Source organism: Lutra lutra, chromosome 2 (assembly GCF_902655055.1).
Source record: "Lutra lutra chromosome 2, mLutLut1.2, whole genome shotgun sequence".
NCBI classification, from domain to species: Eukaryota; Metazoa; Chordata; class Mammalia; order Carnivora; family Mustelidae; genus Lutra; species Lutra lutra.
In genome coordinates, this window is record NC_062279.1 from 173,432,135 (window position 1) to 173,443,636 (window position 11,502).

Below are 11,502 nucleotides of genomic sequence, written 5' to 3' on the forward strand. Positions count from 1 at the left end.
TTGTGCATTGAATTCCGTTGAAAAGCAGGAAGCTGAAAAATTAATCTCCAAGCAGAGAAGATTGTTAGGAATGGTGAGAAAGTAAACATGGTTTTTGAGTATCGATTTCAGGGAAGATAGGGTTCATCCATGTTTGAGTGCTAACAGGGCACTGTCGGGGAATGCGAGCTTTCCATTGATTCACACTACACTGGAATTTCTTAAAGAAGGCAGTGAAGAGCTCCTTTGTGCTCTCATAAGGCCTAACCTCATCTTCCAAGTGTGTGTTCTGGGATGCTGGCCTTGTTTCCACCGAGCCAGCATGACCGGACGCCCAGACCCACACGCAGAGCCTCCCTGGGACTTGACTCGGGTGCTCAGAGCCCCAGCCCGCAGGGCGATCCCACAGAAGCAGCTGCAGGAAAGAGGCCGGGGCCGCTCCTGACCCCTCTGCAGCTCCCACCCCGCTCCCTCAGAGAAAGTCCAAACACAAACGACTCACTTGGGCACTTCGGGGCTGTTTTTCACACGAGTGGTTTCTCGATCACTGTTACTATTATGGGCAGGAAGGCATTGTTTCATGTTCACTCATCTGCGTGGGCGACATTTGGGTTTTGGCTCATTTCTGCATATCTTATGTGCAAAGGAGGGTTTTTTAGTAAACAGTTCCATTACTTAGCTGTTCTTGTAACTCTAAAAACCCTGTGAACTATAATTAAACTTTGACTCGGTGACTGGGCAAATAGGGCTGTGATTCTTCTGTTTTGTTTTGTTTTTTCTCCCTCTTTGACCATAGCTGATGTGTCTAACACAATAGAATTTTCAGAGAAAAAGGAAATCTGTGCTGAAATAGGAACTAAAAATAAATTTTTGTAAAAAGCCTTTAAAAAAAAAAAAAAGTAAGGTTTGGGCCTTTGGAAAATGAGTTATCTGAGACCCATACCTATTGGTACCTTGGGTTTATGTCTCATTGCTTCTTTTGTTTTTTCTTCCCAAGTAGAATTGTTACCTTTTCAATGCAGGGAGTTTTCCTTGTTTCTCACTGACAGTACCAGGCCCGGAGTTGGTGTGTGGGGGATGCTTGCTGACGGGGACGAACACGCGCAGGTGGGATTTGTCTCATTCTCGGGGCCTGACGGCTTGTCTGTACGTAACAGGTGTCTGAGATGGATATCGCTAAACAGTTACAAGCCTACGAAGTCGAGTACCACGTGCTTCAAGAAGAACTTATCGATTCCTCTCCTCTCAGTGACAACCAAAGAATGGACAAATTAGAGAAGACCAACAGCAGCTTGCGCAAACAGAACCTTGACCTCCTTGAACAACTGCAGGTAGAGCATATTTAGAAAGCCTCTTCCTGAGCCCTGAGCGTGGGGTAGATCATTAGCGCACCAAAGCACCGGCGGGCTGGGTTTTCCCATGACCGTGGGACCTCTCCCCCAGCCCCCCAGTCTGTTTATAGTTGGGATCAAAGGTAGCCCAGGAGAATTGGTCCTTTTTATTAGGGAGCAGACAGATTATCCTTTGCTGAGGTCAGACAGTCCTGGAACTTTCTGAGAGGCTGTCTCTGCACTTAACCCTTTTAGGAGGGAGGCTCAGCGGTGAACTGAGGTCCAGGATGCCGAGGGTTCGCTGAATGCCAGCAATTGTGCTTTGAGGAATAACCAGAGAATCAAAGGCTTGGGCTTCTGTGAGCGAAACCAGCTAGGTCCATGGAGGGACGTTAGGGGAGGGGAGTAACGCAGAGATCTACCTAACAAAACAAACCAGAGCATGTGGTCATGATTTGAGAGTCCTTATTGCAAATACAAAAGTTTACTTCATGAGGGACACAGTTCTCCCCTCTAGAAGCTTACATCTTAACATGGATGAATGTGGGTGAGGACATGTGGTAGAAAGGCAAACAGACCATGTGTACAGAAGGGTGAGATGGGGTAAGCCTAGGGATGTAGTCCAGAAACCCAGCTCCCGCCAGATCCATTGTTGTCTCCACACTGTCGCGCTGGGCAGACCGCTGACCTGCCCTGTCCTGATTGCTGCGTCTGTGTGACACACAGTCCCTGACGGCTTAGCACAGCTCCTTTACCGATCACATCGAATAACATAATGGTACGGCCTACTTTCTTAATGCCATGAATGGGTGGTAATGCTATTATTGTCAAGGAATTGTTTGGAGGGATTTAAAAAAAAACTTTATTTGCTGCAAAGACAAATACATATTTGTCCCCAAAGCATGTATTTTATGGTGTTCCTGGGCTGACCTTAGAATAAGCCTTCCATCCCGACCTAAGCCTCTTAGTTTTCTCCATAGAAAGTTGCCGCTTTGCAGACACAGGCTTGGCAGTGATATGAGAAAGGCCAGCACTGAGAGCTTAATAAATCAACCCTAGTCCAAAATGCATTCCTCCCAGCAGGGATTTATCCCAGGAGACCTAGTGGCTATTTACTGTAGAGGAACAAAGAAAAACGCTTTCCCTGCCCAGTCCTAACCACCAAGCACATTCTGAAATTTAGCTTCTTTTTTTCCCTACAACTGAGATGTCCTAACTGGAAAGATATTTGTGTACAGTGTCTCCAGGATGTCTTGGCTGTCCTTGAAGGGGAGGCTCATGGGAATAAAGAGCCTTATCTGGCCTGTAACGGTCTGCATGGGAGGTGGTAATTTTAAGTGACTTCCAAACAAACTAGGTCTCTGAAATAGAATGTAATAGGAACGTTTCTGACAACGCTCGGACTAGCATTTGAAGCATTTGGCTCATGAAGATAGGCAGGATAGAAATAGAAGATTCCATTTATTGGGCTAATGCCTGCGTGATTTTTTTTTTTTTCATGGTAAAGGGTGCACGTAATTTCTTGTTGCTTCTCTGATACCATACCCTTTTCGTGACGAGAAAAGCTGTGCAAAGCTGCTCAGATCTCGAAATCCCTCAAGAAGGACCCCGGGTGGTAATTAGTCATGACGGACATCCTTCTTGCAGCGGTGTTTCACCAAGGCTGTGCTCTGTGGAGGGATCATTCAAGGCTGCTGCTGTGCCAGCCCACCAGTATTGGGGGCCCTCGCCTTGCCAGGTGCCAGGGCCACCGAGACTCAGAAGACACTGCTGCTGTCCAAGACCTGGGACCGGGAGGACGCTGTGTCAGTTTGCGGGAGCTTGAAGATCGTTTTCCCAGTTCCCTCCGCGAGTCACATGGGCTTACTGTCTTGCAGCCACACTTATCCATGTTCTGTAAGACTCACACCTCCTTTTTTTTTTTTTTTCTAAACAGTTTTCAGAGTCCAAAGATAGTGTTAACTATAATAGTTTTTGACATAGATCTTTGTTTTTTTCCAAAGTATCAAAATTGACCTGTTTTCTATCTTTGTTCCTGTTAGTTGCCAGAGAGACCAAGATCCCATTTGTTTTCCTGTTAAACACTTAATGTTATCTAGCAGCTTGAGAGCAAAGGGTTCTCCCTGTTTTGTCCAGCAGGGCAAGACGATAGAAGACAATTGCATACACCCACCAAATGGTGCCACATAATAATGGACATGCTTTTTTTATACTAAGCGTCTGTGAGTCATCAAGTGCCAGTGATCTAGGTGCTGCGGGAGGCAAAACCCGTGTACAGGAGACATGCTTTTCTCCATGAAAGCGCTTCGGTCTCATGGAGGAGCGTGACAGCTGTGCAGAACCGCTCACCACGAAGCCGGGTGGCACGTGGGGATCACGTGGGCCTCAAGAACGGGCGGTCCTTCGTGGGGGCGGTGGACCTGCCCCAGACCCCGGCCATGGGAAGGAGTGTGAGGTTCACAGAGCACCCCTTGCGAGTGTACACTCAGTGCGGCCGCCCCTGCCTGGCAGGCACACTGACCTGGACGCGCAGTCCTTTCCTCCTTCTATTTTGGGCACCCCAGCGGCACAGCTAGAGCTAGACTTTGAGTCGTGAGGCGCCTGTCTGGCACAAGTGTTGTCTTGTTCAAAAACCTATTTCTCTTGTTTTGAAAATGAGAGAGAGAAAAAACAAGTACCATTTTCTCCACCCCAAATTAGCGGGAACGTGTGTAGCAGGGCCGGGTTGGCGAGGTGGAACGGTGGCTCCCCGACTCAGGGAGCTGAGCACCCGCAGGAGTCACTGTGCACCGACGACCCGGCCGGGAAGGCCTTGGAGACGGCTGCCTCTAAAGGTCGGACTGGCTGTGGCTTTCTCAGGAAACCCCACAGCCTCCCTGGAGCCCACTGGTTGCCTGGGAAGCCGGCCCTGGTAGCTGAGAACTAGGAGGGGCAGTTGCTAGAGAGAAGCCCCTGGAAGTTCTCCGTTGTGTGCGGCCGTCATGTGCTCGGTGACCAGGATGTGGGCTGGGCAGGAGGGGGGACACCACTTATCTCAGGGGCAGCGGTGGTGACCAGTCAGCAAGACTGATGCTGGGACACCTGGACCCTGGATGCGGTGAGACCCACTGACCTTGAGGAGAATAGAAAGGATCTGGGAGGAGAGGGCTGGTACCGCTGGGGCTGCCCCACGGGAACCACTGGCCTCTCAGTCTGAAGTCAGTCTGTGCACACGAGTGTGTGGGGTTGTATGGATGGGCCAGGCTCTGCCGCAGTGGTCCACAAAGTTCCAGATCTCAGGGGCGGGGCCCAGCGGCGGTCCCTTTGTCCCTGAAGCTCCGCCCCTTGTTCCTGAAGCAGTCTTGGCCTGGATCAGAGCTGTCTTCCCTGTTGTTGGGGTCCCTTTGCACTGTGAAGGTGCCAGCCCTCTCAGAGAGGCCACAGCAGGGAGGATGCTGGAGGCTCTCAGACTGGCTCGGCCTTCCTGCGAAGGAACCTGGGAAATGTAGTCTTCCTGTGTGTCCAGAAGACCAGGCCACAAATAAACAAATAGGCTTGTCTCTGCCAAAACAGGGCTCCAAAGCGTCTTCGAGGCTGGCCAGTGGAGTGTAGAGTGGATCCCCGCCAGCCCCCAACCCCTCCGCATTCTCGCCTGCCAGTTCACACTTGCTTCTTTGATTCTCCAGGTGGCAAACGGGAGGATCCAGATCCTGGAAGCTACGGTTGAGAGGCTTCTGAGCAGCGAAAGCAAGCTGAAGCAGGCCACCCTCGCCTTGGAGCTGGAGCGGTCAGCCCTGCTGCAGACGGTAGAGGAGCTCCGGAGGCAGGGGACGGCAGAACCGCACGGGCCAGAGCCGGACTTCATGGGGCCCGGGCCCGCAGGTGACTGACGGCACAGGACACAGCCCCTCGCCAGAGCACGGCTGCAGGGGAGCCTCTGCAGCCCGTCCTTGCGCTGTCCAGGCCTTAACTGAGAGGGACAGAAGATGCCAGAGGGAGAGAACGAGGCATGACGCGTGCTTCTCAGGGAGGACACTGGCTTGCCAGCATGCAGACTGTTCTGAACTAGAACTTGCGAGTCATGGGGACGGAGGTCCCAGTGTTTTTGTTGTTGTTTAAGTTGCAGTCCGTCCCTTTTTCAGTCCCGATTACTGTACCCAGTAGGTTTAGGTGGCACGGATGTGAATAAATGCGCCTTCGAGTTTCCTTGTTGCCTCCTTTCTCAGCAGCACTGTGCTTACGAAGAACAGCGAGTCCTGGGGCGGGGCTGGGGCTCGGGTGGGGGCTCGAGGGGAGTCCTCCGGCCTGGAAGTGGGGCCGGGGCTCATCCATGTGGGTTTGTGGAACCACACCCTCTGGTCCCCGGCAGGCAGGCGATGCAACTGGCCCCTGTCTGTCTGTCCTGGCTGCAGAAGCCCCAGAGAACCGTCAGGACATCTTGAATTTAGCACTCTCCTGGGTATTCACTGACGTCTGTCTTTTAAAAAAACAAAAACGGTTTTCATTTTTTTTACTTAGTCCTTAAGTATCAAAGTCATTGTAGATCAATGTTTTCTGGGTAAATCATCAGTTCTTAGGCTCACACCACATGTTGCTAGGGAGCGACCGGCATCTGTGGACTCTGATGCGTGTATTTCTTTGTGGATTGTTGTCGCCCGGTCAGGGCCGGGTATTTACTTTTGCTCTTGTGTGAGGCAGGCGCTGTGAGTCCCTTTGAGGGCACACCCTTGGGAACCACATTCCCCAAAGAAGTAGCCTGGTGTGTCAGGATTGTCGTGGGCGCCAGAGAGATGGCTTTGGAAAAGAGCCATCAGCCTGAAACCGCAATCAGACAGTGGCAGCTGAGCACAGTTGTTCAGAGCGGGGCGGCGTGTTCTGACTACGATTCACAACATGGTGACCCTTTCCCTTGGGGGATGAGAACCCTGTGCCTTCATCAAGCAGAAAGCCGCTCACAGCTAGTGCGGCTTCCTCGGGTCCCTGCGTGAGGCCTCCGCACAAGCGCTCTCAGAACTAGGGGTCGGGGCAGAGAGGGTCTCTGAGGCAGCAGGATCACTTTGGCCTTTGCCATCATAGTCCCCTCTCGTCTCTTGGGACTCTCAGCAGCGCGCATCTCTTTCAGCCTGAGGTGAAAGGAGGGATTTTCATACTCAGACTCATCCCAGATCTCCCCAGACATTTCTGAGGGTGACACACGCACTCCCCAGTGCCTAAAAGTTGGACAACATTCAGGACTCCCACGTGGGGGATAGTGGTTGGTTCTCCTCACAAATCAAGATGCCCAGCCCAGGAGCATCTATCCCGAGTTGTTCCACCAGACAGAATTTAGAGGAGTTAATATCTGAGGGCTTCTTTCCACCTATTTCACTGTTTGAGTCTTTAATAATGTTGAATTTTGGACATCATCTTACCATGACTCAAAAAACATGGACCCGGCATTAAATAAGGAACAAAAGAGCAATAAATCCGTGCCCACACTTTTATGGTGTCTGTTTTACTTGTTGACTTTAGTTCTTTGCTTTTCAGGCCAGAGAAGGGAAGCCGCGAAGGCGTCTGAGGCGTTGGCGCCTTGTGCTCCCAGTATCGTTACCCAAGTGCTAGTGACGCTATGGCACCTCGGTGGGAGCGGAAATGGTAGCTCCGATGAGACAGGCCCCATCAGTCGCCAGGGCCCGTGGGTGCCTGGAGGTCGCGCAAGCCCTCAGATACAGGTCAGACAGAGGCCCAGCCCGTGTGGGACTCAGGAAAAGAAACCTCCATAAAGCCAATTCACGTTACTGTGTGAGGATTTGCAGAGGCAAATACTATGTTCTGTTTTTCTCTAACACCCAACTGTATGCACGTGTGTGTGCACATCGAGGTTGTCTTTCTTTTGCTACCGTTTATGTTTCCTTCGACTTAGGACGCTAGGAGCCCGCCGGAAGCACACTATTACATACATGTGTATTTGTAAATGCGTAACACGCGTGTTTTCTATGTGCTGGCACTCAGTGCTGTGGACGAACACCCAGCCCCAGGCCCCTCTTAGGGCTGTGTGTGGAAGGAGCAGGAGAAAATGAGGGTGCAGAGGGAGCACCCTCTGAGTTAGGAGGAGTCACCGGTGGGTCCATCCGAGAGGCAGAGCACATGCAGGTACAGAGTGGGCCAGGGCAAGGTGGCACGCAGGGAGCTCTGTGGGACGCTGTTGCAGCCACATGGTGACCGTCTCTCAGCATCTTCAGCCGGGTGTCCAGTGGGGGGTCTGGGGTCAACATTTGGAAGGTCAACACCTGGGTAGAAAAGGTGAAGCAGAGAAGTCACTTTTAACTACCATGACCTTCAGAGAAAATGGCTCTTGCTTTCCTTTTGTTTTCCGTGTCTCAACACAAGCATGTCTTTGAGCCATGTCTGACCTAGAGCCACCAGGGAAAGGGATTCTGGGACAAGCTTGCATAGAACAAACTACCATGATTAATTTTGGAAACTGCCTGATACGAATGAAAGCAGGCGTGAAGGGGGGCGTTATTAGACCTCCACCCACGTGTCTGTGGTCAGTGACCTGTAACATTCAGATTCATCCACTGGTTTTGACTTTGAAAGTCACGATGGTGAAATATCGTGGAGACAAGAGTCTGCTGGGATCCCGGACTGCCGCCCCCTTTGTCTGCTCCCCTCTGTCAAGTGCTACCAAATGTTTTGCTGGTTAAGATCCAGAAACTCTATGTGGTAAAAATAATTTACAGGCCTCATTGTCTTTACATTGATAATACTTTAAGGGTTTGTAACGGCTCCAAGTAATTTTGGACTGGGAAAGCCAGAGGGAAACTTGTGCTTCCTACTAGAAAACCATTTCTGACCTCATTTGATAGAGGAAAACACTGAGTGAGATGATGAGATATTCGAGATCCCCAAATGATCAGCTGTAGGATCAGTTAGATCCCCAGTCTCCCGTCTGCTGAAGAGTCCACACCGCCCACCTTTGGAAATCATTTCTGGCAACCTCAAGCAAGATTCGGAGCAACAATGATCCGTATTAGTAAGGAGCCCCGATCAGATTCTCTCCTAAGATGCAGGGTCTTCAGGGGCCTTGAGTTAAAGACAGGGCGGGGTGGGGGGTACACTCTCCAGCTCACTCTTATCTGTGGTCAAGGACACAGAGGAATCCTACTTCACCAGGGTCTAAATTAGGTACGGTGTTGGCTCCCAACAGATGTTTCCTTTTTACCTTGAGACTTTGAAAACCCTTGCGTTGTAATGTATTTAAGACAACCAGATTTGCCTTTGGTTTTATAGAAGTGAAATTTTCCATTTATGTCAACTATCTTGCTGCCATCTTTGGAAAAGATCAGAATGATTAGGAAAATGGAAGAGCTCTGGAGCAACCCCTACAGTTGTTCTTTGGACAATTTGAAACTGGTAACAAAAGATGAGGAAGAATATTCTTGGTATCCAGGCTTCACAGCACCTGCCTTTGTATCTCTGAACTGAATAACCAACGATTTTGGTTGTAAACTCTTATTAGCAAAGTTTGAATTTATGCTACTGTATGCATATTAAAATACCTTGAACATGAGTAAGTTTTATCAAAAAAACAAAATCGGAGTACCTGGGTGGCTCAGTGGGTTAAGCCTCTGCCTTCGGCTCAGGTCATGATCCCAGGGGTCTGGGATCGAGCCCACCATCGGGCTCTCTGCTCAGTGGGGAGCCTGCTTCCTCCTCCCTCTCTCTCTGCCTGCCTCTCTGCCTACTTGTGATCTCTGTCAAATAAATAAAATCTTAAAAAAAAATCTAAATCAGTTGAAACAAAATAGTTTAAAAACATTGATTATAATGTTGATATCCAGTGTTTTTTTTTTTTTTAAGGTTTTATTTATTTGAGAGAGCATACCAGAGTGCGCACATGAGATGGGAGGAAGGGTAGACTCCCCTCCCCCCGCTAAGCATGAGGCCTGAACGTGTAGTGGGATCCTAGGACCTTGGGATCATGACCTGAACTGAAGGTCAGGTGTTTAACCCACTGAGCCACACAGGCACCCCTCTAGTGTTTCTAAGGAGAACAACAAACCCCTGATCATTTTTAAATACATTTTTAAGACTGTGACACAGTAATTCAGATGTCAGTTCCCAAGTCCAGCCTAGTTCGATTGTTGGTTTTAATGCTAGAAAAAGATGGCTTCTGCATTCTAAATGAAGGAAGGGCACTACTGGTCATTAATTCACTTTTATTCACCAATTATGCGCAGGTGTTTGTTGAAATCCTGCTAGTAGATTTCCATCCTCTCTCATGGCTAAGGCAAACGAGTCGAAACATGTTACAGTTTGTTTTTTTTTAAATATTTTATTTATTTGACCCAGAGAAACCACAACTAGGCAGAGAGGCAGGCAGAGAGAGAGGAGGAAGCAGGCTCCCTTCGGAGCAGAGAGCCTGATGCGGGGCTTAATCCCAGGACCCTGGGATCATGACCTGAGCCGAAGGCAGAGGCCCTAACCCACTGAGCCACCCAGGCGCCCCACATGTTACAGTTTTATGCGTGTGTGGGTGTGTGTGTGGGTTTAAACCAAGGACTTTAAAACACTCAAACTCTTCATTTGGAAAGTTTTGAGCAAGTTATAAAAGCATCTCCAAGACTGTTTGAGCAACGTTTACATGAGTTTTGGCCAAGAGATGACCTAAGTACAGCAACACTTCCAAACATCCTTTTCCGAAAAGCTCTTTCCACAGAACTTCCCTGCAGTCTCGTCTTGGGCTCCCCCCATCGGGGCCCTTTGCTGTCGGTAATGGGGCAGGGGTGGGATAGGTTCTAGCCCGAGGCTCTGGGTCTGCCCCCTCACAGGCCCGCGTGCCTGCCATGGACACGTGATCTCACTGCCCTCCACCACCCCACCCCACCCCCTCCCGCCACTGTCCCCACCAGGGGCCAGAGCACCTGCAGGAGAGCAGAGAGAGCTGGATGGCTCGCACGTTAAAAATAGCACCTGTGGGACGCCTGGGTGGCTCAGTTGGTTAAGCAGCTGCCTTCGGCTCAGGTCATGATCCCAGCGTCCTGGGATCGAGTCCCACATCGGGCTCCTTGCTCATCAGGGAGCCTGCTTCTCCCTCTGCCTCTGCCTGCCATTCTGTCTGCCTGTGCTCGCTCTCTCTCCCTCTCTCTCTCTGACAAATAAATAAATAAAATCTTAAAAAAAAAAAAATAGCACCTGTGATTCATGGCACCTCATTGCTGCAGTGCCTTAGCTTAGAACCGGGGAGACAGCCTGGACTGTCCGACAGGGTTGGGGACCAGAGTTCTCTCATTTCCCCCAGATTCAGCTGCGTTTCCTCAGCCTCCTGGCTGTGTCCTGCCACTGCTTTTGCCTTATTCCATATGCACATCCACGTCAACCAGCTTTCCCGGTCTTCTTCCTGCTCTTCTCGGCATTTCTTTCTAACATTCTTTGTTTCCCATTTCTTCCAACTGTAGGAAAAGCTGACTGGTTACTGTTAGACTCTGGCTGGGGCTGTCAGCCCCCTGCAGGGTGATCTCCCAGGTCTCATCGTGAGGAATCTGCAGATGGTAAAGCAGCACATTAGGGAAGTAGAGGCAAGCTTGCTTGAGCTGGGCGGGGAGGGGTCCATCTGAGGACATCAGATTTCTGCCCTCCGCGGGCGTTCCGATACTTTCTACCGAGCACAGCATGATCCATTCTCCTTCCCTTGATGTACGTGGCCATCACTTTCCTCCTAGATTTCATATGCTCAGATCATCTAAACGGCTGGGTTATTAGAAAGGACTTGAGCTTTTTCACTCAAGAGCCTTCTCTTCCTCCCATCTGTTTCTGTGATCATTCTAAGATCACTATCCCCTGCTGTCTTCCCATCAAGAAGAATTGGACGCGCCCGCCTCCCAGCCCCGTCTCTGTAGCCTCTCATACCCGGTTTGCTTGCCTGCCTGCTTTCACTCTTGCCAGCAAATAGTTGCTGTGCTCCCTTCCCTGACCCAGTCCCTGATGGCAGTCCTGGGACTACATGGTAAGTGTCTGTCATCAGGGAGCTTTTGTTCAGCTGGGAACATAGGTAATTGAAACAAACAAATCAGTCAGGGAGTGTGGGGCTCCCTGCGTAGAGCGGTCAGAGAAGGCTCAGCTGAGGACCTGGGATTCAAGGCAAGAGCCCAAGGATAAGGAAAGGAAGCAGCTGAGAAGGAGTTGGGTGAGAGTGTCTGGTAGCTTGATGTTGGAAGAGTACTTTCCAAAT

General features: G+C 50.3%; 1 protein-coding gene across 5 annotated transcripts in view; it reads left to right on the top strand.

Moving 5' to 3' along the window:
• The window catches only part of TBC1D1 (TBC1 domain family member 1), a 233,787-nt gene extending 228,292 nt beyond the window's left edge, over positions 1–5,495 (top strand). For 4 of the 5 annotated variants that reach the window (XM_047719092.1, XM_047719091.1, XM_047719093.1 and 1 more), the window contains 2 exons: positions 1,137–1,310; positions 4,976–5,495. In XM_047719092.1, coding sequence (XP_047575048.1) covers positions 1,137–1,310; positions 4,976–5,179 — 378 coding nt within the window. In that variant the 3' untranslated portion in view covers positions 5,180–5,495. Of the gene's footprint in view, positions 1–1,136; positions 1,311–4,975 lie in introns of those variants that run through there. The other variant, XM_047719095.1, reaches the window with a different exon arrangement.
• Positions 5,496–11,502: the final 6,007 nt, after the last annotated feature.